The following is a 26,625-nucleotide window of genomic DNA, read 5'->3' as shown; positions in this document are numbered from 1 at the left end:
TTGATATAACCCCATTTGTCTATTTTTGTTTTGGCTGCCTGTGCTTTTGAGGTCTTTTCCAAAAAATCTTTGCCTAGACCAATGTCCCGAAGCATTTCCCCCAATGTTTTCTTCTAGTCGTTTCATAGTTTTAGGTCTTAGATTTGTCTTTAATCTACTTTGATTTGATTTTTGATATGATGAAATATAGAGGTTAGCTTCATTCTTCTGCATCTGCTTATTCAGTTTTCCCACCACCATTTATTGAAGAGGCCATCTTGTCTCTGATATATGTTCTTGGCACCTATGTTGAAAACGGGTTAGCTGTAAATGCATGGATTTATTTCTGAGTCTCTACTCTGTGCCATTGGTCAGTGTGTCTGTTTTTATGCCAGTAGCCTTTCTATTGGCTACTATAGCTTTGTAGTGTATTTCAAAGTCAGGTAGTGTGATGCCTCCAGCTTTGTTCTTTTTGCTCAGGAATGATTTGGCTATTTGGGGTCTTGAGTGGTTCCATTAGAATTTTAGGGTTTTTTTTTCTATTTCTGTGATGAATGTCATTGGTATTTTGATAGAGATTGCATTGAATCTGCAGATTGCTTTGGGCAGTATGGTCATTTTAATGATATTAATTCTTCCAATACATGAGCATGGAACATTTTTCCCTTGTTTTGTCCTCTTCAATTTTTTCATAAGTACTTTATAATCTTCATTGCATAAATCTTTCACTTCTTTGGTTAAATTTATTCATAGGTATTTTGTATAGTAAATAGGATTGCTTTCTTGATTTATTTTTTAGACTGTTCACTGTTGGCATATATAAATGCTACTGGTTTTTGTATGTTGATTTTATATCCTGAAACTTTATTGAATTGGTTTATCTGTTCTAGTTTTTTGGTGGAGTCTTTAGATTTTTCTAAATCTAATATATTGTTTGCAAACATAATTTGACATCTTTATTTTTAATTAGGATATTCTTTATTTTTTTTTCTTGCTTAATTGCTCTGCTTAGGACTCCCAGTATTATGTTGAATAAAATTCTTTGGCCATTTAAATTGTTTTTTAATTTTTGATCTTATTTTGACTTTTAAGAATTCTTTATATATTCTGATACAAATTCCTTATTAGATAAGGGTCCGTGGTGTGTCTTTCCCTTTATTGAAGCACAAAAGTTTTTTATGGTGATGATGTCTGATTTTTGTTGTCATGCTTTGGTGTCATATCTAAGAAACCACTGCCCAATCCCAAGTCACAAAGGTTTACTCTAATGTTTTCTTCCAAGAGTTTTATAATTTTTACCCTTACATTTAGGCCTTTGATTTATTTTGAGCTAATTATTCTATAAGATGAAAGGTCAGAATCCAACTTCTTTCTTTTGCATGCAAATATCTAGATGTCTTAGCCTTTAATTTTTTTTTTTTTTAAGAGACTGCACTCTAGCCTTGGTTTTTCTCTGTCACCCAGGCTGGAGTGCTGTGGCATGACTATAGCTCACTGCAACCTCGGCCTCCTGAGCTCAGGAGATCCTCCCACCTCAGCCTCCTGAGTAGCTGAGACTATAAGCTCACACCACCACACCCAGTTAATTTTAAAAATTTTTATTTTCTTGGAGACAGGATCTTGCTATGTTGCCCAGCTGGTCTTGAATTCCTGGCTTCAAGTGATCCCCCAACCTCAGCCTTCTGAGTAGCTGAGATTACAGGTGTGGGCCACCACACCCAGCTTCTCAGCACTTTATTTATTTTTGAGACAGAGTCTCACTCCCCAGGCTGGAGTGCAGTGGCATGCTCACTACAACGTCCGCCTCCCAGGCTCAAGTGATTCTCCTGCCTCAGCCTCCCAAGTAACTGGGACTACAGGTGAATGCCACCCCGCCCAGCTAATTTTTATTTTTAGTAGAGACGGGGTTTCACCATGTTGGCCAGGGTGGTCTTGAACCCCTGACCTCGGGTGAGTCACCAGCCTCAGCCTCCCAAAGTGCTGGGATTACAGGCATAAGCCACCATGCCCAGCCCTCAGAAGTATTTATTAAAAAGAATAGTCTTTCTCCTTGAATTGTCTTGACAGGTTCCCTTGTAGAAAATTAATTGACTATCATGTGAAGGTTTCTTTCCAGACTCTCAATTCTATTCCATTGATATTTATGTCTATACTTATGCCACTACTGCACTGTCTTGATTATTGTAGCTTTGTAGTAAGTTTTGAAATAGGGACATATGAGCCAATTTCTGCAAAAAAAAAAAAACCCAAAGACAGATGGAATTGTTTATATGTATTGCATTGAATATATAGGTCAATTTGGGGAGTACTATAATCTTAACAATATTGAGTCTTCCAACCCATGAACATAGGATGTCTTCCATTTACAGTCATGTGCCACTATAATGGCATTTTGGTCAATGACAGACCACATATATAATGGTGATCCCATAAGATTATAATACCATATTTTTACTCTACCTTTTCTATGTTTTGATATGTTGAGACGCACAAATGTTTACCATTATGCTATGGTTGCCTACAGTATTCAATGCAGTAACATGCTGTACAAGTTTGTAGCCTAGGAGCAATAGGCTATGCCATATATCTGCAGAGTGGATAGTAGGCTATATACAACCTAGGTTTGTATAAGTACACTCTGTGATGTTTGCATGACAACAAAATCACCTACATCTAACAACACATTTCTCAGAATATAATCCCATCATTAAACAACTTATGACTATATGTAGATCTTCTTTAATTTCTTTCAATGGTATTTTGTATTTTTTGGTTTAGATCTTTTAGATCTTTTACTCATTTTGTTAAATTTATTATTTTATCCTTTTTGGTGCTACTATGAATGAATTTTTGAAATTTCATTTTCATATTGTTCATTGCTAGCATATAGAAGTATATTGATACTTGCATTTTGATCTTGTATCTTGCAACCTTTCTGAATTTAATACTTCCAATAGTTTTTTAATGGATTCCTTAGGATTTTCTGTATACAATATTATGCCATCTGTAAATAAAGATGGTTTCATTTTTTACTCTCCAATATGGATGCTTTTTATTTCTTTTTCTTGCCTAATTGCCTTGTCTAGAGCTTCTTGTACAGTGTTGAATAAAAGTAACAAGAGTGGGCCTTCTTGTCTTTTTCTGGACAAGGAAAATCATCTAGTCTTTCACTATTGTGTATGATGCTAGTTGTGAGGTTTCTGTAGATGACCTTAATCAGTTCATTAAATTCCCTTCTATAACTCTCTTTAAATGCCATTCGTGGTCAGGGCTGAATTGTTAAAACAAATGAGATCTGAAAGTTCATTTGGGATTTTATGTCCTTTTCATTATTTGTAATAAGGTATGGAAACAATGCCCACTAGAGACGGATTCTCTGTTTTTTTGTTTGTTTTATTTTGTTTTGTTTTTGTTTTTTGCTTTTCCTGGAAAAGGCTGGATGTTGCAGAAGAAACTTTTCTCTCTCTTTTCCTTTCCCCTGAGCATTCTTCCATATCTCCCACCACATGAGAGCAAACAACTGATTGGGGTGGGTAAATATAATAGCTTCTTTCCATTCTATCCTTATGCTTGTAGCATGCAATATGTTTGTGCATGAATTTTGATAGTGCATATGCCATGCCTGTTATATAAAATAGACAGCAGGAAGTCAGTAAAGGTGTCAACTCTAGAAAACTGTCTCGACAAACTTCTAAGAAGAGAAGACATTACCACATCCAACTGAGAGCTTACTTCCCCAGGGAAAATTAAGCAAATTAGGACATGGTCTGCATCCTGGAAAAGAATTGCTGATTTGATGACAATGATGATACAGCATCGATTTACAGAATAAGAACCACCAGGTGCTAAGTGGTACCTTTAAGAAGCTGAGACCCAAGAGCCAATGCAGGGCTGGCCACCGAGGTAAAAACAGTCTGAGCCAAGGAAAACACAGTATGGCAGGATTCATTGAATGGCTTTGGTGACCGTTCTCCAACTTTCTATTACTTCATAGCTTGCCATTTTCCTCAGTGGCCTATATTCATCTCCTACTCTCAACTTTTGGCACTTTGCCTTTAGTACTATATAATGTCTAGGGGCCAATAAGTTCTGCCCCTGGCTGCCCCATGAGCCTGTCCGTTAGACAGCAGAATGAAAAATCATGTCTCCTGATTTTTGGAACTGACCATGCACATACCCCAGGTTCGACTCTGCTCAGCTTTGCATTATTTGTATATAACAATCACAACTGGAAGAGCAAAGCATAACATTTAAAAAAAATCTTTTAACTTCATCTCGTGATTTGAGAGCCAAGTAACAAATGAGTTGCTATGAGTCTTTTTTTTTTATTTTTTTTATTTTTTGAGACAGGGTCTTACTCTGTCACCCAGGCTGGGGCACACTGATGCAATCATAACCCACTGCAACCTCAAACTCCTGGACTCAAGGGATGCTCCCACCTCAGCCTCCCAGGTAGCTGGGACTATAGGCTCACACCACCACATCTGGCTAATTTTTTTTTTTTGTGGAGACAGGTGTCTCCATATGTTGCCCAGGCTGGTCTCAAGTGATCCTTCTGCCTCAGCCCCCAAGCAGCTGGGACTACAGGCGTGCACCACCACGCCCAGCTAATTTTTTATTTTTAGTAGACACGAAATCTCACTATGTTGTCCAGGCTGGTCTCAAATTCCTGGGCTCAAGCAATCCTTCCGCCTTGGCCTCCTGAGTACTGGGATTATAGGTGTGAGCCACCACATCTGTCCTACTATGAGTCTTAATAGCAAGTCCAATTCTGCTGTATGAGTTGAGAAGTAGCTTTGCTCTCTTTGATAGAAGAGAGATTATTCTCTGCTTATTTCCATTTCACCAACTTCAGCATTTTGGGCAAGAATTACAAGTTTAAAAAAACAATTTTAAAAGAGCAAATAATCTTCTTTCATTTCAGATGACACAATAATGCAATCACAGAGTATGTAAAAAGTTAGGCCGGGTGCTGTGGCTCACGCCTGTAATCCCAGCACTTTGGGAGGCCAAGGCAGGGAGATCACTTGAGTCCAGGAGTTGAAGATCAGCATGGGCAACATAGTGAGATCTTGTGCCTATTAAAAATCAAAAACTACTTGGGCGTGGTGAAACGTGCCAGTAGTCCTAGCTACTTGAGGGGCTGAGGCAGAAGGATTGCTCGAGCCCAGGAGATTGAGGCTGCAGTAAGCTATAATCGTGCCACTGTACTCTGGCCTGAAGAACAGAGTGAGACTTGTCTCAATTAAAAATAAAAAAAGGTAGATAATGGGGAATTATCTCCTTTGTCCAAAGATAATATCATCTATCCCTAGCTAATAATTTATCTTTGGTCGAAGAGCGGGAAGGAGGGATGGGAGAAGCAGAAGGGATTGAGATACATGAAAAGTCACAATAGTGCTCTACCTTTTTTAAGTTTTGGTGGGAGAGTTTAGGTGTTTCTCATAAAGTGTCATTGATCCTTGTGAGAGATATACTGTAGTGCTCCATGCTGACCTTGAGAGTCCAGGAACTGCTAGAAACTGACAGTGAGAAGCAAGAAACTGCTTAGAACACCTGGCAAAGGGGAAGAACTGATTGACAAAGGAAGATAAGACTTGATTTGTAACTCGGTCTACACTAAACAAACAATGAGGCAAACAGCCAAAAGGCAGGATGATTTTGCTAAGGCCTTGACGAGTTACCACACTGATAAGCTGCAAGCAAAGTAGAGAACCTGCTCAGGTCTTGGGCTTCTGAGCCAGCTCTGTAATGAGATAGAATACGTTCAGAGGTCTCTCCTACGCCCCTCTAAGAATCCTGGGAGACTGATTTTCCATTTAGCTACTTGATAATAAAATTCAAGTCCTCATTTTCAGGCAGTTTAAAGAATGGGCAGTAGCTAATGTCATAGTAAAAGCCTGAAAAATGGAAACAATTAAGGAAATGATCATGAAACCGTAAAAACCATTTCCAAGATGGAATCATAAAAATGTAGGCTAAATACTTAATAGCAGTAATCGTGGTGATGAGGTTAAAAATGACTACTGCAACCAAAGAAATTTCAATTCCTACATGGATACCCTAAGAAAAATGAGGCTTTAGCCCAAAGGGAATATCAAAACTTGTTTTTAAAATATATAATCTTGTTAAGTTATTTTCTAGAAAATTTGCGTTTGTGGGTTTATTCTGAGTAAATTTCCCCAGAGAAACGTCTGAGGATTTAGACAGTATAAATAGGGTTGGAGCAAGAAATGAAAATGACACTCAAATTAAATAGGTGTCAACTGGAAACTCTCTGCAGGTGAAATCTTTTTCATTCCATTAGATATTCCTAGTTTCTCTGAAAGGAGTAATTTAATTTTGGGCAGGGATAATGTGGGAGGTGGAAGGGTAGGGGTGGGAGAAATCCTGGTATTCTTTAATGAGGAGACTAGAAAGGGAAAGGAAGAATATAAAATCCAACTTTTGTTCCTCCATTTTGATTGTCCTAAAGCATTTCCAAATAGATAAGACCTTTTCAAGAATACTTCTCAGAAAAAAAATCACTCAGCCTCCAAATAGACCTTGACTTCAGATGACACAAAAGCTTTGGGAAGACTCTTGGGTAGTGGACTTTAATGAAAACTGAAGTGTAGTAAGTTACCTATGGGGTAGGAATAGAAATTTTCATAAATTCAATGATGTAAGTATTTTTTAGGAAAATTAAAAATTCAATATTTCAAATATTCTTTTTTTTTTTTTTTTTTTTGAGACAGAGTCCTGCTCTGTTGCTGAGGCTGGAGTGCGGTGGCGCGATCAGGGCTCACTCCAACCTCAACCTCCCAGGCTCAGGCGATCCAACCCCGTCAGTCCCGCCAAGTAGCTGGGACTACAGGTACGAGCCACCACACCTGCCTTTGTTTTCCTTTTATTTTTCTTTTTAATTTTAGTAGAGATGTTATGTTGCTCTGTTACCCAGGCCAGTCTCAAACTCCTGGGCTCAAGTGATCCTCCTACCTCGGCATCGCAAAGTATAGACATCAGCCACAACACCTGGCCCAAATATTCTTTTTTTCGGGAAAAAAAAATAGGAAAAAATGTTATAAAACATTACTACAGTATAGCGAGAAGTCTATTAAAGAGAAATTTTTATGAGAAACAAGTCTTAGAGTTTAGGTTAGGAACTCAGCATGAGTCCTGTATCTGTGAGATCCCAAGAGAGGGATCCAAAGGTATAGTTTCCTTCTATTCAAAAGAGGATACATTGTAGTGAGCATGCCCTCTGATGTTTTGGAGTGTGAGCACATCTCCATGCTGTGTAAGCCACTGTTTATAAAGCTTATTATTTGTTATGTCAGAGTTTACTGTTCTAATCAAATACAACTTGAGAAAAATTTAGTTTTAATACATTTAAGTTTTATTAACACATTATATATAGAAATATACTGCATAATTAGACATAAATATTAACTCTACTAATTTTTCTATTCATTTTATCATTTCTTCAACATCTAAAACCGAGGTCAATTTGTATGATGTCCCTAATTCCAGTACCATTTTACTGTCATCCTTTTTTTTTCTTAACTTTCTCATCATATAGGTGCTTCTGGTTCAGGTTTTGCCCCTCAGTATTTGGGCCCATGCCCCTGGGCTGGGGTTTTTCTCTAAGTATTTTATCCCAGCATCCCTCCTCACTCCATCCACACATACTGGAGAATTTGAGCAGCTGCTTTCTCCCTTTGCTGCTGCTCATTGTCTCAGGTGGTGAAGTCTTGAAGTGGCAGGAACTCGGGCCTGAAATTAAACTGCAGACTTTTAACAGAAGGGCAACAGTTACATGACAAAGTTGTAGGTGAGGAAGAGAGCAGCTAGGGAGGCAGAAAGGAAAATGAGGAGGGAAGGAGGGAATAGGCCTGGTGAGAATAGGCTGGAGCTTCCTGGAGACCTTAGATTCTGCTCTAAATTATATTAAAGTGGCAGTGACAGCCCAGCACCAGGAGACCAAAGCAAGCAAGAGGAGATGTGCCATAATAAGAAATAGATATATTTGGTCTCTCCTCCTATTTCCTGGCTCGAGGCTCCTAAAATGCTTGGACTCTCCTAAGTGACAGGTGTCTTTTTGTGTGCTAATGAGATCACTAGGGGGTCCTGGAAAGCTTTGGGATGCTAGCTGGTTGCCACAGGAACCAACCTAGTGATTACAGGTTTGGAACTTTCAACCTCATCCCCTCATCTCTTGGGAGGGGAGAGGATAGGGGCTGAAGGTTGACTTAGTCACTGATGGCCAGTGATTTATCAATCATGCCTGTGTAGTGAAGCCACCATAAAACCTCCAAGGATATGTTTGGAAGATTTCCAGGTTGCTGAATATGTGGAGGTGCAGGGAGGCCGGCACACCAGAGAAGGTGTGGAAGCTCCGTGCCCTTCACACGTGCCCTGTCCTGGGCATCTCTTCCATCTGGCTGTTCATCTGTATCCTTTGAAATATCCTTTATAATAGACCAGTAAATGCAAGTAAATATCTCCCTGGTAAACTGGTAAACATAAGTCAATTTTTCCCTGAATTCTGTGAGCCACTCTAGCAAATGATCAAACCTGAGGAAGGAGTCGTGTGAACCTCTGATCTGTAGCTTCTCGGTCAGGAGCACAGGTGCCAACCCGGAGCTTGTGATTGGCATCTGAATTTGGGGGAAGTCTTGTGGGACTGAGCCTTTAACCTGTAGGACCCAAACTAACTCCAGTTAATGTCAGAATTGAGTTAAATTGTAGGACACCTAATTGGTGTCGGACAATTGGTCAATGTGGAGAAAACCCCACACACACTTTGGTGACTGAAAATGTCCTGTGTGTTGAGAGCATAGTAGGAGAAAACAGTTTGCTTTCCTATTGTACAAGATACCTCTTTGGAACTGTTCCTTCACGGCTTAAACCCCATTCCCTCCAGATGCCAGGAGATCAGGAGCAGACTCACTCAAAGGGTGAGTTAACTGGGTTGTATGCTGGGAGCCTATTGTTTTCCTATCTGGCCTTGTTAAGCCATTTGTCTGGTACTGCTAAGGGAAGCCATAGGGCTTGCTCATACACCTGCTTTGCATTTTGGTTGAGATCATGTTTTGAGTTGGTTTTGAGTCTGTTTTGCCTAAATGCACTCCCCCTTGTGTTGTTCAAAATTTGCCTCCACTTATTTGTGTATCTGTCTTATTCCCTTTCATATCACGTAAACTTGAAAATGGGAGGTATTGGGTCCATTCCTGTTGAGAGGCCTCTGGGAAGGAAAAATATTTTTTAGAAGCTCAATGATTGAGAGTCAGCTTAACTAAAAGCTAACATCCAAGATATCTTTATGTATGTGTGTATGTGTGCATGTTTGTATTTAAAAGGCCTTCATGTTTTTGTTTTTGTTTTTATTTCTCTCCTAGGATCTTGTCGTTTTGAGCAAAAGTTTTTATTTTTCTTTTCAGTTGACTGAATTGTGTTTTCTTCATTAATAGCTATTACAACAGAAGCTACTCTGGGGTTTTTAAGAAAAAGTGTAATTTAGACACTTAGAAATGACTTTGTTTGAAAAAAAGGTTTTTTTAAGTGCACTGTAAAAGCACCACATGGTCTAGCCCCATAATAATTCTCCCTTTTTGAAAACCCAGGATTCAGTGTTGGCTCTGCCCAGAGCTCAAAGATCCAGTTAAAAGATAGGGAAAAGGAGGTCTTATGAATCTATAAAATGTACTTCTATTGGCATGCCTAATATGTCTATGTATTTATGTCTTGTGTACACCATGTTTCACTACTGAAAATATATAAAAGAGTTTTAATTAATTGGCTCAAAGAAAAATAAAAGAGCTTAAATACTTCAACAGAAAAAGGAAAGACTAGTCAAATGCTTTCTCAAGTTTATATGACTTAAGTAAAATCTTTAATGAATAAGCTAGCTTTAAAAATTATTGGTGAAGTAATGGCTGGGCACAGTGGCTCACGTCTGTAATCCCAGCACTTTAGGAGGCCGAGGCGGGCAGATCACCTGAAGTCAGGAGTTCAAGAGCAGCCTGGCCAACTTGGTGAAATCCTGTCTCTACTAAAATATTTTAAAAATTAGCCGGGCATGGTGGTGGGCACCTGTAATCCCAGCTACTTGGGAGGCTGAGTAGGAGAATTGCTTGAACCCAGGAGGCGGAGGTTGCAGTGAGCCAAGATCTTGCCACTTGCACTCCAGCCTGGGTGACAGAGTGAGACTCCATCTCAAAAAAAATAAATTATTGGTGAAGTAATATTAGAAATGTCTTAAGAGTTGCCAGAATACATTTTTGTTTGCATTTATTGATCAAGCAACTTCGTACTTAGCTCTGTCAAATACTATAAGGTGTCAAAATTTGGCGTAGAGGCTACAAAACTATAACTCAGCCCAAAACAGAATGATGAATGATCTTTGCTTGTTTTTAATAAATAAAATGTTTTTTAAATAAATAAAACATTATTTTATTTATTTATAGCTTGTTTTTAATAAATATGTTTTTAATAAATAAAACATTAATATTGGTTTAATGAAGATAGCTACATCTTGAATTATTTAGTAAAATACCCTAATCTTGTGGCCTTAGGCAGTCTATTCCACAGACATAAAGAAAGTTCATCCTGGGAAAGGACTGTTATCATCTCTGTTTCAAAACTAAACTATAACCTTAGTTAATGAATAAGAATAGCTTGGAGGTAAGAAGCAAGATGGAGTCAGTTAGGTCAGATCATTTTCACTCTCTCAGTTACAATTTTGCATTGGTGATTTCATAACTTTAAATGGTGACTATTGCAGTTTTCATAAATAACATAGGTAAATGATTAAAATAAATAATTAGATAAATGTAATGGGTCAAATATTTGCAGAATCCAAAGTTATATTAAATTAAACAACAGATATTTCATTATTTAGGTATTTTCCAATTAAAATATATTGTAGGAAAACATTCATTCTAAAAATTGTGTCCTTTTTAAAGGGTAAATAATTTTTGTCTAATTCAAAGCTTATTTAAAGGTTTTATATATATAAAACAAGGTAAAAGAAACCAGGAAATAAGAGAGATATAAAGTAAGTTGTAAAAATAAAGAGAGTTTTAAAGTCAATTGGTAAAATAAAAATATCTTCAAAAATGTAAACATTTGGTCTAAATTATGCAGGTCAAATATTAGGTTTGCTAAATGCTTTAGGTCATAAACTTTTTTTGACTTAAAAAATTGTTCAATTTATTTTGGAGTGTTAAATTCTAGATAAGCCCTCAGGACACATGAAATTAGCCATGCCCCTAGCTATGCAAAAAGGTATTAAAGAAAAGATATTTTATATAATGAAGGATCTTGTGTGGTAAATTCTTGTCCTAAAGTAAAATAACTGGTTGTTTAAAAAGAGGGATGTGGCCGGGCGCATTGGCTCATGCCTGTAATCCCAGCACTTTGGAAGGCTGAGGAGGGCAGATCACGAGGTCAGGAGTTTGAGACCAGCCTGGCCAATATGGTGAAACCCCATCTCTACTAAAAATACCAAAATTAGCTGGGCGTGGTGGCACGCACCTGTAGTCCCAGCTACTCAGGAAGCTGAGGCAGAAGAATCGCTTGAACCTGGGAGGCAGAGGTTACAGTGAGCCGAGATCATGCCACTGCACTCCAGCCTGGGTGACAGAGCAAGACTCCATCTCAAAAAAAAAAAAAAAAAAAAAAAAAGAGGGATGTTTAGGACAAGTCAGAAAGTCAAGTCAAGGCATGTCATAGCTTGTCTGTGTAGTCATGAAAGAATTTATGAAAGGGAATTTATGAAAGGAAAGAAATGTACAATTTAAAGGTGATTAGGCCTCCTGAATGTTTTATAAAAATGCCACTAAGACTCTTAGCTGTACAACTTGCCTGGTGTACAGCTAGGTAAGGCCTGGGACACATGGAGTTTGAAACTGGAATAAGTTGGACCTTATCTGCATTTCTGCCTAGGTCCAAGGCTCCACACCTGATACATAATTAAAATCCCAAACTTACCAAGGTTTTCACCAAAAGTAAAGGTTACTAAAAGTTAACAGTGTAACATATATTTAAAACTATTGAAGAAACAGTTTACATGCAAGGTGTGTAAGGAAAGCAAAATATACTTCTAGTAAAAAGATTATAAGGAGTCATGAGAATGTCGATTTTTGCCTAGATTAAAAGGTTAAAGGACTGTTTTAAGTTGGATAAAATAAAGAGGAAGATTTAAACAAGTTGTGGAAGGTTGATTATAAAGGAAATTTTGTGTGTAAACATATTGGCCAAAGTTAAAGGGGTATCATCCAGTTTTTCTGTAAATTGAACATTAAAATAAAAGCACAGTGGGTTTCTCTTAAAGCGTTAACCTGCTCTTTAACAAAAATTGTAAAGGGTTATAAAAGGTCTATACAAAATCTTACCTTATGGTCAAACATTAAAATTGGGTAAATCTGTCTATAAGGATTTGTTAAGAATTGGGTTTAACATTAATAGCACACTAACGTAAAGGTGAAATTTGGTTTATTTGGTATAAATATTATACAGAAAGCATTGTCAAATGTGAAATGGTGTTTGGCTTTCTTTGGGCTATATTTGTATAAGTATGTTATTTGTATGTGTTCCAAAGTTATGGGAGACTCCTATAATTCTGATACATCTTAGTGTATGTTATGAGTAATAATTATAATTGTTGTATTAAATTATTGTGTACGACAGAGGTAACAATTGTCAATTGTGTGTTTAACTATGGCTACCCTAAAACTTTTTGTCATCCATAATCAATTGTTGTCTTGTTTTGGTCCTCTTTAGAAGGTGGTTTTATAATCAGCTATAAAGCTCTAACAGGTGCTCTTGAATGCAGGTTTCTGATAACTTTGGAGATGTGACATCAGAATAGAGGAAAAACGTTCAGGACTCTTGAAGAGTTAAAATATTCATTAGTATCAAGCAGGACAGGAATTAACTGCATGAACTGAACTAATAGGAGACTGAAGTGATCTTTTTGACTTTTTGCTTAAAATGTTGCTAATCCTTTGTTTTGCTTTTCAGAGTCAAGGAAACTTTTGAGCTATTGACAGCTTTTAACAATTAAGTAAAGTATACTCCTATGAACAAAATTTGGAGCAAATTTGTTTCTCTCTACCTGATTCCAAAATTTGGAAACTATTTGCGAGTATTCTTAATTTATGGCAATATAGTTATTTGCATAAGTGCAATAAGAATCTGTTTTCTTTTGTAAGAGGACACAGTTGGAAAAACTGGTTATTTTACTAAGGGCTTTGACTGGAATGGTATGCTCTCCTTTAAGGAATCAAACTTGACTTATGGAGCCAGTAAAGCCCTTGGAAAACTGGCCTCATATTTTGCATACACAGTCCCTGTACAGGGTTTCTGATCTGTGGTAAGTAAACAGTGTCACTTTCCAAGAGGCCAGGAACCCCAAGTTATCTTGGAACCTCAAGAGGAGAGGAATTCACCCAATTCATAGGTATTTGATGGTACAAATCCATGGCTGGGCTTGGCTTTAAAAAGGTCTCATCTTAGATTCCTTCTATGGAACAAAGTTCCATCAAAGCCAATATAAAAGACCTATGTGAAAATAATTATTCTTGCTGCACTTTATACAAATAATCTGGCCAAATATAATAAAGCATACCAGTCCTACCATGAAGAGAGAAAAGTTATGTTTCAAAACTATAGATACCTGTTAAATTCTAGTCTTACCTGATTTTTTCAGTTTTTATTGTTTTCTACAGTTTGGATTAAATTCTAATTTTTTGGCTACAGGTCTCCAAAATAATGTTTTCAATTTTTCCCTTTTTCTTTTCCTTTTCCCCCATTCTTCCTAATTGGAAATCACTGAAACCTGAGCTGTGCTTTCTTAAAGCCCTGCAAACCGAAGACTAGACAACTTAAACTTTAGAAGAAAACAGCAGCAACCTCTTTATATGTGTTGCTGTTGCATACTATTCTAAGCCCCCGAAATAGAGCCAATAGAGGGAACAAATCAACCACCTCCACTCCAGCACTGCATTCAGTCCCCATAATGATGATCCTCTCTCAGCAGGAAGTAGCCAGAAAGATTATGATGCCCCATATCCCTATGATCTTGTGATAAATAAATATACAAGCATGATAGAAATCATGCACAAATTGACAGTGGTGATTGTGGCAGGCCAGGTCTCACTAATGCAGGCCTGCATTACAACAACTGTCCCAGCTCTGACTGAGTAGCTAGGTTAAACATTAAAAGCTGATTGAGCCAGTGCCCTTATACAAAGGCTGGAATGTAACAAAGAGCCCACCAAGAGTTTTGCCTAGGCTTTTCATGGGCCTTGAAGTTTGACAGGATAATGAAGGAATTCTTAACAGGACCCTTTTAGGATTAAACAAGTTTTATTGGGGGTCTGAAGAAATTCCCCGGGCCTCCACAAACAAGTTTATTGAGGTCTAAAGGAACTCCCCAAACCTCCATGATTTAGCAGGAGACAAGATAAGGGTAATCACCCCAGCACCTAGACCCATTTAGATTAAGTAAACTTACTGAGGCTCTAGCAGGTCTTCAGGACTCAGACCTTAGTTATAGATTAAAAGAAGTTAATCACTTATGTCTTTAGATGAATTCACTCACTTACACATAGACATATAGCTTAGAAGGTATATAAGCTCTGGAAAACTTTGTAATTTTGAGTTGGTCTGGCAATAATTTCCAGGCCTTCTCCCTGTAACTGGTTACAGAAATACTCTCTTCATCCCCAGTTCATCTGCATCTCATTATTGGGCCATGAGAAATAGCAGCCTAACCCCCATATTGGTTCAGGAACAATGCCAAGAGCATGCTGTAATCCCCTCTATACAGTAGTCCCCCTTATCTTCATAGAATACATTCCAAGAACTTCAGTGGAGCCTAAAGCTGCAGATAGTACCAGACCCTATATATATTTTCTTTTTATACATACGTACCTCTGATAAAATTTTTTTAATAAGGTTCAGCTAACAGATTAACAATAATAACTAATAATAAAATAGAACAATTATAACATACTACAGTAAAATCATACGCATGTGGTCTCTCTTGCTCTCTCAAAATATCCCATTTTTCTGTATTCCTGTGGCAACAGCTTCTTCATTAGCAGACACAGACTCTCTAGTAATTTATATATTTTTCAGTCCAAACCTATTCCTGAATCTGTTAACTATCCCTTACTTGCAATAAATGGCTTGGTGTCACTCGTTTCAGGGGATCCCTTGCTGTAGGGGTCAATGCTTGCCTTCATACAGGCTCAATGCTTTCTGGTGCAACATGTTGCCAATCAAAACACATTTCTTTTAATGTCTCCCACCTGCAAACTGAATGCCTTTTTCATCTTAACTAAGCACTTGTCAAACTCTATGGCCATGACGTTTACAGTTTGAGGTGCAGTAGCAAAACCAGCACAAATATATTTTTCTTTACAAATTCATGGGTAAAAGATTTGTTCTTATAAATTTTGTTAATTTCAGCAATCTTTTTTTCTTTCCTTGTTAAGTCAAGAACTTTCACCTTTTCACTTAAGTGAAGCACTTTATAGCTTCTCTTTGGCATATACGAATTGCCAGCATCACTACTCTTGCACATTGGGACCATTATTAAGTAAAATAAGGATTACTCGAACACAAGCACTGCGATGCTGCAACAATCTGATAGCCAAGATGGCTACAAAGTGACTAACGGATGGGGAACATGTACAGCCTGGGTACGGGGGACAAAGGGATGATTCACATCCTGGGTGGGACAGAGCAGGACAGCTTGAAAGTCTACACCCTACTGAGAACGTCACACAATTTAAAACTTATTATTTATTTCTGGTGTTTTCTATTTAATATTTTTGGACTGCAGTTTACCATAGATAACTAAAACTGCAGAAAGCAAAAGTACCAATAAGGAGTGACTACTGTACACCAGTCTTCATCTCAGAGTCTGTTTCCAGGGAAGCCCACCCTGAGGGAATGAGTGTTCACATCTAAAAAATACAGGGGTTATGCTATCAGAAGCATGAGTCAACAAAAGAAAAATAGATTGTACTTCAAAATGAAAAGCCTTTGTAATTTTACCTGGAAATGACTGGAGGTGATGATTGCACGGCAACTGACTGTACTTAATGCCACTGAACTGTGCTCTTGAAAATGGATAAAATAGTAAATTTATGTTATGTCTAATTTTACCACAATAAAAATTAATTTTAAAAATACAGGAGTAAGGTTGGATGTGCTTTTGGTTTCCTGCCCATGCTAAAGGTCCACAATTACTCTGAGTTACTTGGCAGCCAAATCTGGGTTGGTGTGATTTCAGGGGCTAGACTGTAGCATTTCTCAATGTTGGCTGTGTATTAGAATCACTTTGGATTTAAAAAAAAATGATGCTTCAGTTCTGCCCATAGTAGTTCCTGTGTAATAGTCTAGGGTCATGGCTTTGGTATTTTTAAAAGCTCCCAGTGATTCCAGTATGCAAACGCAGTTGAGTCTTACTGGGCTAGAAGAACCACAGCCCACTCCTTCCCACCCACTTGCTGTTGCCCCTGAGATTTGGCCACCTGCTTATCTTTCCAGCCTCATCTTTCTGACTCCCTCCTACACATACCCAAGCTGCAGCTGAACCAAATGACTTGTCATTTATCCTCTCCTGTCAAACCCTGACTCCTATTCCCTTGCTCATGTTTCCGCTGACAAGATTACCTTCCTCTGACTGATTCCAGCCCTCGTGGACCCCTTGGGAAACTTGCCTTCAGCACCTGCCATGGGCTGTTCAGATGCCTCCACTCTGAACCCTGGAAGTGCCTCACATGTCAGCACCTATACCGAGGACTCTGGATCAGCACACCAGAGCAGGGATCAAGTCTTCCTCCCTGCATTCCCGGTACAAGGTAGGAAGCCAGGCACCAAGGAAGCTGCCAGTAGGTCTTATTTGAATAAGATTTCTTTAATAAGAGATCATTTGCTCCACAATTAAATAGAAATTCTTAAAGTAAATGCATTGGGAAAAATTAGCATATCCGTATAAATAAGGCATTTTTAAAAAAACATTAATTGAGCTATTATTATATGCCTGGGATTGTGCTAATGCTTTACTTGGAGTTTCTTGTTGAATTTTCTTTTCTTTTTTATTTTTTTGAGTCAGCGTCTCACTGTGTCGCCAGGCTGGAGTGCAGTGGCACGATCTTGCTCACTGCAACCTCTGCCTCCCATGTTGAAGCAATTCTCCTGCCTCAGCCTCCCAAGTAGCTGGGATTACAGTCCTGCCCCACCACACCCGGCTAATTTTTGTATTTTTAGTAGAGATGGGGTTTTGCCATGTTGGCCAGGCTGGTCTTGAACTCCTGATCTCAGGTGATCTGCCTGCCTTGGCCTCCCAAAGTGCTGGGATTACAGGCGTAAGCCACCATGCCTGGCCTCTTGTTGAACTTTCACAGCAACCTTAGGAGGCAGATACGATACTCTTCATGTTAGAAATGAGGAACTAATTTCAGACAAGTGAACTTGGCCAGGATCACAGCTAGTGTGCAGCAGAGCTGGGAGTTTCAGTTGGTATACAAGTGATGTTTCCAGAGCCTTCCTGATTTGGGGAAGAGAACAGGAAAAATTTAGGTCACTGGGAATCTAAAAGGAGGAGAGGGGCTGTAACTAGTAGGAAAAAGGAAGTTAGAAAAAAAGGCCACTGATAGAAAAGACAAACTGTAATCTTCCCTATTTTGGTCCGGCCTTAGCTTAACTGTGAGTGAGTATTTAAATCACAAGCGCAAGACTGGAAGGTGGACACTGTGAAACTCTTGTTCCTCAGATACATTCCATTGAATTCAACCCAACAACATTTATTCAGGATCTATGGTGTGCCAGAAACAGTGTAAGATGTCTGAATTCCAAGTACAGATAATATAGATCTTTGCCCGTAAGGAGTTCTCACTTTAGTGGGGCCAAGAGGTACACTGTCAACAGACACTACAAGCACAACAGTATGTGGTCTATAATCTAGGTATGTGTTAAGAGCTGTGAAAGTGCAGAGAAGCTAAGTTTCCCAGAGAAATCTGAGAGGGTTTTACAGGAGAACTGACATTTGAATTTGGCTTTGGCACATAGAAGATGGCCATGTGGAACAAGAAATGAAAAGTTGAGCAGCTGCAAAAGCATAGACTCAAAAGACATGGTAGGGCTGGGTGCGATGGCTACACCTGTAATCCCAGCACTTTGGGAGGCCGAGGCGGGCAGATCGCCTGAGGTCAGGAGTTCAAGACCAACCTGGCCAACATGGTGAAACCCCATCTCTACTAAAAATACAAGAAAATTAGCCGGGTGTGGTGGCGTGCACCTGTAGTCCCAGCTATTCCAGAGGCTGAGGCAGGAGAATTGCTTGAACCCGGGAGGTGAAGGTTGCAGTGACCTGAGATCGCGCCACTGCACTCCAGCCCAGGTGACAGAGCGAGTGAGACTCCATCTCAAAAAAAAAAATAAATAAATAAATAAAAATAAAAAAATTAAAAAAAGACGTGGTAGATTGGGAACAAGCAAAGGAGTTGGGGTCATGGCAGGGAATAGTGGGGCAGGTGGGGGAGGGTGGGACAAGATTGTGAGGTGTTGGTCCTCTATACCATGCCAAGGAATTCTGACCTTATTCTGTGAATTTATAAGAAAGAGAATGACATAATTAAATGTGTATTTTAGAAAAAATTACTTTAATGTCAACATGGGGGTTTCAGTGAGAGAAAAGTTAGGATTCTTACAAAATGAAAAATGAGAGTTCAGGGGTAGACGTGCACTGTATATGTATGTGTTTATGTTTATGGATATGTATGTGTGAGAAATAATCTGTAGGACTTGGTGACCAACCGAAACAGGAGAGCATGAAAAAGGAAAAAGTCAAGGGTCCCAGGCTTCTGGTTTAAGCAACTAGGTGACTTAATTGAATTAACAAAAACTGGGAACACAGTTTTACGTTCGGTTTTGGTCACAAGGCATGTGAAGTGCTAAAGGGACATTTTTGTGGAGGCAGAAATGATAAGAAATGATACAGGAGGCATAACAATGTGACCCAAGAAGTCAGGTTAGGGAGAGAGCTGAATAACAATATTATCATTTTTTTAAAAATGAACGCTGGACTGCTGGACAACATTAAAACACATCTGGGAGGCAGAGTGGTGCAGTGGACATGAGCTTTGGAGCTGAAGAAACCCAAGCTTCTTGACTTTGCTACTTAGTGCTGTGACCTTGAGAATGTGACCTACCCTCTCCGAATCTCACATGTGAAATGAAGGCAGTATTAATCTGTCTTCAAGGTTGTGTTCAGACTAGCAATAATGTATGCAAACTCCCAACGGCACTGGGCTGAGTAGGCACATTGTGGTTTCTGTTGTTCAAGCACACAGATGGAAAGGGTTGGGTTAAAGGTGAGGAAGCCGACTCACCTGTGTTCAGTAGAAAGAAGGGAAGAGACTATTTGCCAGAAGTACCTGTAGTAAGGCAAGGTGCTGTTACTATCCCTAGAGAAAGGGATCTTCAGGTCCCAGAAGTAGGTGTTGGGGTAGGAAAAAGTCCATACCACCTTTTCCATTTGATCCCTCTAGTCACCCTCAAAGGAATGAAATCATTGTACTGTTCGGGTTGGTTTTCAGGGTAACCCTGTCTATGCCCTTTTCCCACTCACTCTCCAAGAAAGAATAAAGTGGGGGAGAGAAGGAAGGAGGCACATATCGATGGACACGTAGACCATCCCTAGCTGCTTATTCACAACTGGATTCCCTTTCAGGTGCGACACATTCTTTCATTTTATAATAGAGAAAGAAGTAAATGACATTCATTGATTTCAAATTATAATCAGTTCATTAAGTAAAAATGATTAAAATGAGGTCCTTTCCTACTTTGATTAGAAGAAAGAATGAAAATGGTAGGGGAGATTTGAATATGGAAAATGTATGGGCGGTTGGGAGGGTTGTTTTAAAAAGGTGGGGGGTGTAAAGAGTAAGAACACAGAAAACATACTCCAGAGTTTGCCCAGTGTTGGTTTCCAATATTTGACAGACATTAGCTGCATGTAAGATTTTTGTTGTACAAAGCTGCCAACAATGGCAGCTGTGCATCTAGAAATTTGTGAAGCTGTTGTTATAATTGTTGTTGACTTTGTTCTAAAAGGCTTTCTTCTCTGAGAATCTACAGAACTATCATAGCGCTCTCTACTTTCCTAAATGCCAGAGCTCCCCGGGTGTCAACGTTCAGTGCAATTCAGCACACTCTGATGCATTGCATACTAGATGCCAGACACTGCCCCAGGAGTAGGATGGATAAAAGGGAGCCACTGTCTCAGGGAGCTTCCAGTGTGGAGAGAGTGGAAGCAGCTGTGGGGATAGGAGAAGATGAGGATGAGGGAGGCAGATGAACAATGGCTACGGAAACAAATATATTTATTATTTCCCACAAATGACCCGGGCCTTGACCCATTTGCAACCATTACGTAATCACTGAAACAAGTTCAGCTAAATTATTCAAAAATCTCTGAATGTCAATTCCATTTAATTTTAAATAACAAGCATCTCTGAGAGGGATGATTTTTGGAACAATGACTAAGGGAAAATATTTTTCCAGCAGGGTTTTTGCACAGGAAAAAATTCATTGCTTCCATCCCCACATCACACACCCCACATTCCACAACCCTTGGTGTAAAAATATTTGTATTTAAATAATTTTAAATGTCATACATTTATAATTAAAAGCAATTCCGTGCTCAGAGGAACAGAAATTACTGACTTTAAATCAATGAGAAAAACTAAATTTTCCTCAAAGGAAAATGTCATGAGATTCAAAGTGGTTTAAATCAAGCTAATGGATATAAGCCCATCAGTTACATATGGTCTCTGGTGACCACTGATGTCACTGCCCACCTCCAGCAGCAGTATATAAGGCATTCCAGCAAGGACTCTTCATTTCTCCCAGACAGTCTCTCCTTGCTCCCTCTTCCTTCCCACCTTTCAGTATTCCAGGGCTGGTTTTGCACAAAATGTTTTTGTTTCCTTCAAAACTATACTTGCCTACAGCTCCTGATTTTGCCTGCTTGACATCCCTTCTTCTAACACAACAGCCTCTCTCCCCACTCTCTGCCCCAGCCAGAAAACTGCACAATGACTGGTTCAGGCATGGGCATGTACAGGAAGACAGGGCAGTCACAGCCTTCACTGAGGAAGAAGTAGAGTGGAAAGATGGGGAGGGGTAGATTCCTGGTGACTGAAGGGCACTCCCTGGGTTCCACTCAACCTGTCGTGGTTAACTCTGAGTGTCAACTTGCATAGGCTGTGAAGCCCAGTTGTTTGGTCAAACACCAGTCTAGATGTTATTGCGAAGGTATTTTTAAAAGATGTGATTCACATTAAAATTAGTAGATGTTGGGTACCCGCCATAATGTGTGTGGGCGTCATCCAATCAGTTGAAGGCGTTAAGTACAAAGACTGATGTTTCCCAAAGAAGGAATTCTCCTCCAGTCTGCAATACAGAAATGCTGCCTGCGTTTCCAGCCTGATGCCCTGCAGAATTTGGAGTCATGACTGTAACGTTAACTCTTACCTGAATTTCCAGCCTGCCAGCCTGCCCTACAAATTGCCCCCACGATCATATGAGCAAATTCCTTTAAATAAATATCTTTCTTTATGTCTCTTTCTCCTTCCTTCTCCGCCTCTCTCCCATCTCCCTATCTCAGTCTCTTCTTCCCTCACTGTCTCCTACTGGTTCTATTTCTCCAGAGAACCCTAACTAATACATTAATAAAATCATATTTTCATCCTCAAATTAGTCAGGGTTTTATCTGTGTGTTCATTTTAGCCAGCTTGAGTTGTATTTCCATCACCTGTAACTAAGAGTCTTCAACAGTCCTTGGTGTAAGTGGATGGAATTCCCTATAGGCTAATAAGTGAAAGATTCTTCCAAAATTCTACCTTTCTTATTATTTACTATGCAGCAAGCTACTTAATGGCAGGGATTGTGTCTGATTTTTTTTATTTCTACTGCCATTGCTTAGAATTCTTAGCACTTGGTCAGGTTAGTAAACATTGGTTGAGCTGAGTTATAGAAGAGATGGCCTGGAGTGCTTAGCTCCTGGGATTGCCCTGGTACCTGGAGAAACAGATTCTTTTGGCATATAAGAAGCCCAACAGTGACCACAGGTTTTTATCATTCGCGTTAAGTATCATAACAAGTAGTTTCAGCAATCATTATTTTCATGGAGTTGCTCGGAAATTATATTTTTATTTCCTTATATGTATACGTCTATTATCAACTTACATAGGTTTCATTCCAGATGTTTGGATTTGGACAGTACACATTTCTTAGCACCATCAAACCAGCACCCTTCCAGGAGCTTTGAGTCAAGACCAACGTAGGCCTGCCATTGCCACATTGTTACACAGCATTAGTTTCCTAGGGTGGCCATAACAAGGCACCACAAAGCGAGCGGCTTAAACAACAGAAAGCTATTGTCTCATAGCTCTGGATGCCAGAAATCTGAGATCAGGGTGCAGACAGGGCATGCTTCCTCCGAAGGCACTATGGAAGGATCGTTCTGGGCCTTTCTCTTAGCTTCTGGTGGTTCCTTGGCTTGTGGCAGCATAACTCCAATCTTCACACAGTGTTCTCTCTGTATATGTGACTGTCTCCAAATGTTGCTTTTTATAAGGACACCTGTCATATTGGATGACAGGCCCACCTGACTCCAGTATTACCTCATCTTAAACTAATTACACTTGCCATGACCCTATTTCCACATAGGGTCACATTTTGAGGTACTAGGTGTTAAGACTTCAACATGAATTTTAGGGAGATACAATTCAACCCACATCAATTGTTTGTACTTGCTCAGCTTTCTGAGCAGCCTTCTCAGGAAGGTACTAGCACTGTGTGACAAGTGGGCAGGGATGCTGGCCTCCAGGGCTGGGGAACACACCACTAAGACCCGACCACATGTTGGGCCATGGCTGCCACCGCACATTCCTGCACTGTCTGAGTCTGTTTTGTGTTGCTATAACAGAATACCTGAGGCTGAGGTAATTTATAAAGAAAAGAGGCTTATTTGGCTCACAATTTTGATGGCTGGAAGGTTCAAGACTGGGCATCTGCATCTGATGAGGGCCTCAGGCTGCTTCAACTCATGGCAAAAGGTGAAAAGGGGGCTGGCATGTGCAAAGAGATCACATGGCAAGAGAGGAAGCAAAAGAGAAACCAAGGAAGCCAGACTCTCTTTAACAACCCAGTCTCTCAGAAACTAATCCATTCTCCAGGAAAGCAAGGATTCACCCACCCCAAGGAGGGCATTCTTCTCTGCATAAAGAATCCACACCCATGACCCAAACACCTCACACTATGCCACACCTCCCAACAGGGCCACACTGGGGGTTAAATTTCAACATGAGTTTTGGCGAAGACAAATGACATTCAAACAATAGCACACGCCAGACAAATAATTTCTAGTCTGGCAGCACTAGCCTCATTCTAAGACTAACACTGATAACCCTCCCCTTGTACTCTACTCTAGTGAGTCCCCTTTCCTCCCCCAGTATCTTCTAGTTGGGTTTTAACCTATTTCTTCCTTCTCCTTGAAGAGCCAATAATCAAGCAATGAGAGTTAGAAACAACAGGAAAAGGAATGAGAGGAAGAGCAAGAGAGAATGTTTGTAAAATACCACTGCTAAGATGGCAAGTGTGTTGTGTACTGTGACATACAGAACTAAGATAAGAAACCTTCGAAAACTAATTTTCTCAGGTTCTAGTTGCTCTGTACCGCTCAGACCAGTGAGAGATGTAGGAAGTGACACACACAGGGGCAGCTAGGATGGCGCTGTACAGCAGGAGAGTGTGTGTGAAAGCCACTGTGCCCCCATAAACTCTTCACAGCAGTGCGGGAAGAGGCCATTGGATCTGACTCTTGCCAAGGATAGTCCTCCCAGGTGAGGGAGAGGGAACATGATTGGGATGGGGGGATGGGGCACTGCAAGGTCGGTGAGTTTGTGAAGATGACTTGCCTAAGGGACAGTGAAAATAGGCCCACGTGCCATCTTTGTCATCCCTGCTATAGGTAACAGACACCTACTCTTGGAAAGCTTCCAGTGTAGTCTCGATGCATAGCGAGCTGTGAACACCTGGCTTATATCATTTGGAAATTTTTACATAACTCCTATACAGCCAAGTAAACCGATTCCTGACTAGGGGCACAGCACCTAAAGTAAAAGACACAGAATCAAAAAGCAAGTAAAAATTATAGTTAAAATTAAAATTTTTAAATGCATTGGCAATATTAATACTATTCCTACTGACTGATACTTAATATATTACTAATCAGTAGCAAATATGGAAAAATACAGTGAACAAATTATAGGCCAGAAAGTATATATTTTGTCCATAACTCATCTGAAGTTATAGACATTTCAAGAGTTTTACCTGTGATGTTCCTCGAGGCCTGCCATCTATCCAGATGAAAATAAAAGTTTAGCCCAAAAGCTTCAGCTTTTTTTTCATCTACTTGATGCCAAGTAGTAAAGTGACAGGAAACAGAATTCTCACCACATCTTTGAGTCATATAAGCTAGATGTGTAGTTTTGTACAAATCTAGCCTGCCTTTTATAGCTTCTGTCTTCTATTTCCTGATTTCTGTCCTCTATTTATAGATGGAGAAACTGATAACTTTTGCATTGGTTAACCTTCACTAATATCAAAATAATGGAGAATAAATTACAGCATGATTTTAGAAGAAACACATCTGATTTTATGACTAAAATCTGCTTAAAGTTGGCACAAGTCCTGGCCCATACTCCTTGTTTGATAAATGTTGGTTGAAACAAATTGAGAAAAAGGGGCCTAGAGAGCCACTAAAAACAAAACAAAACACCATTTGCAGTGTTTTTCTATTATTTGGAGAAAAATGTAAATCAAGATAAGATGTAAATGCTGAATAAGGGAGTACTCTTAAACTTCAGATTAAGGTATATTAACGTTAGTCACTCAAGATATGAGGTTTGGTCATAAGGTTATTTGGCAAGGTTGGTATTATATGCAAAGTACAATTTCGCTGGTAGTAAAATATTTTAAGTCTGTGCAGCAACATGGCAACATGGATCTAGGTAACTATTACATTCCAATTTAAAATGGTTGCTTTGCTAGCTAGTAGATGAAATGGGTTCTTAAATTTGAGAATTGCAGTAAAGCCTAACTTATTCCACTAAAATGTATTTTCAGCAATGCCTCAAAGTAGTTTGCAAAGTTTTGGGGATGAAAGCAAAACATGACTTGATGCCATTCCAAGTGGAAGGCTGGCAGCGCCACAAGTTATGAAAACAATGAATGAATCAATAGCATTCTTTAAGACAAAGGCTTACATCCATTAAGAAGTGTAGAAAAGCAATTATAAGTTACAGTTTAAAATAATATTTGTAATATTGGCTTGCCTTGGAATAAGATCAATTTCCTAAAAACACTTGTAAGCATCTTTGAGTAACTTCCATAAGTAGAAGAATTTGGAGAATAAATATCTGAATTCTGGAGGAAGCCCTCATTTTCCTTATTCTCCCAAGAGTCTTCTCTTCCCTCTCACTAAAGGTCTTCATCTCAGCCTTAAACAGTGGTTTTCAACCAGGGGTGATTTTGCTCTCCCCTCCCCAGGAAACATTTGGCAATGTCTGGAAACGTTTTTGTTTGTCCTATGGGGGTAGTCGGTAGGGAGAGAGGGAAGGTGCTACCGGCATCTAGTTGGTGGAGTCAGGGATGCTGCTGAACATCCTACAATACACAGGATGGTCCCACAACGAAGAAGACAATGAAGAGGAATCTGTCCCCAAATATCAATAGTTCAGAGATTGAGAAACACTAGCCTAGAGGTATAAATGGGATAGGTGTGTGTATGGTATTGGAACATAAACAAGTAGAATATTTTCATAACTGAACTCTTAAAGCCCTTTGAAACCCATGTAAACTGGTGGCCTTACAAATCAGCAGTTCCAGTAGAGAAATTCCACTTTCAAATTGGATGAGCAAAGAATGCTCAGAGTTGTTTTTTTTTTTTTAATTCTTTGCTCACCCCATCTCCTCAAATAAAAGTTCTGAAGAAAGCATCGTGATAAATAATCAGAGGCACTGTTCCTTTTATTCCAAGGTTTTAGAACTGTGGCTGTGCCTTAGCCTGGGATTCGCGACTACTGTGTTGGGCACCTCCATCAGTTTGGTTTTTATTCTGTCCTGGAAGTTTTTACTGTACATTTTAACACTGATTGCTACATGGACATTCTTTCTACCACCCCTTTCAGTTAGATGCTCTTTTTGTCTTCTCATTCTCCAGGCCCTCATCAACACAGCAGGTAATTTTCAGGTAACATTTTTTTTCCAAGAAAGTTATTTTGGGGATAGTAATGTAGTCTTTATTATTCACAAGCTCTAAGAGACTTCAGCCAAAAGTACAAAAACTATATTTATACTCAGACTTTTCCAATTCTTTTCCCAGGGCTTTTTTTTTCTCCCCTTTATCTCTTAGCCCAAATTCCTAACTCTTCACACAGTCTATTTTAGAAATTAGAAAGCTTTTTTTTTGGAGACAGAGTCTTGCTGTTTCCCAGGCTGACATGCAGTGACATGATCATGGCTCACTGCAGCCTCAACTCCCCAGGGCCCAAGCGATCCTCTTACTACAGCCTGCTC

At 39.3% G+C, this 26,625-nt stretch overlaps 1 protein-coding gene and 1 long non-coding RNA gene across 5 annotated transcripts in view; one reads left to right on the top strand and one right to left on the bottom strand.

The window, feature by feature from the left end:
• The window catches only part of NEMP2 (nuclear envelope integral membrane protein 2), a 208,083-nt gene that overhangs the window by 25,624 nt on the left and 155,834 nt on the right, over nucleotides 1–26,625 (top strand). For all 3 annotated transcript variants that reach the window (XM_063695402.1, XM_063695403.1, XM_063695401.1), the window contains exon 2: nucleotides 16,671–16,838. In XM_063695402.1, the coding sequence (XP_063551472.1) occupies nucleotides 16,671–16,838 (168 nt within the window). The remainder of the gene's footprint in view (nucleotides 1–16,670; nucleotides 16,839–26,625) is intronic.
• Nucleotides 1–26,625, bottom strand: part of LOC129531918 (uncharacterized) — a 106,986-nt gene that overhangs the window by 18,166 nt on the left and 62,195 nt on the right. The gene's annotated exons all lie outside the window — the stretch shown is intronic.

The sequence above is a fragment of the Gorilla gorilla genome, chromosome 11, assembly GCF_029281585.2.
Source record: "Gorilla gorilla gorilla isolate KB3781 chromosome 11, NHGRI_mGorGor1-v2.1_pri, whole genome shotgun sequence".
NCBI classification, from domain to species: Eukaryota; Metazoa; Chordata; class Mammalia; order Primates; family Hominidae; genus Gorilla; species Gorilla gorilla.
The sequence above is the reverse complement of the archived record's forward strand: the minus strand, read 5'-3'. Positions and strand labels throughout refer to the sequence as shown.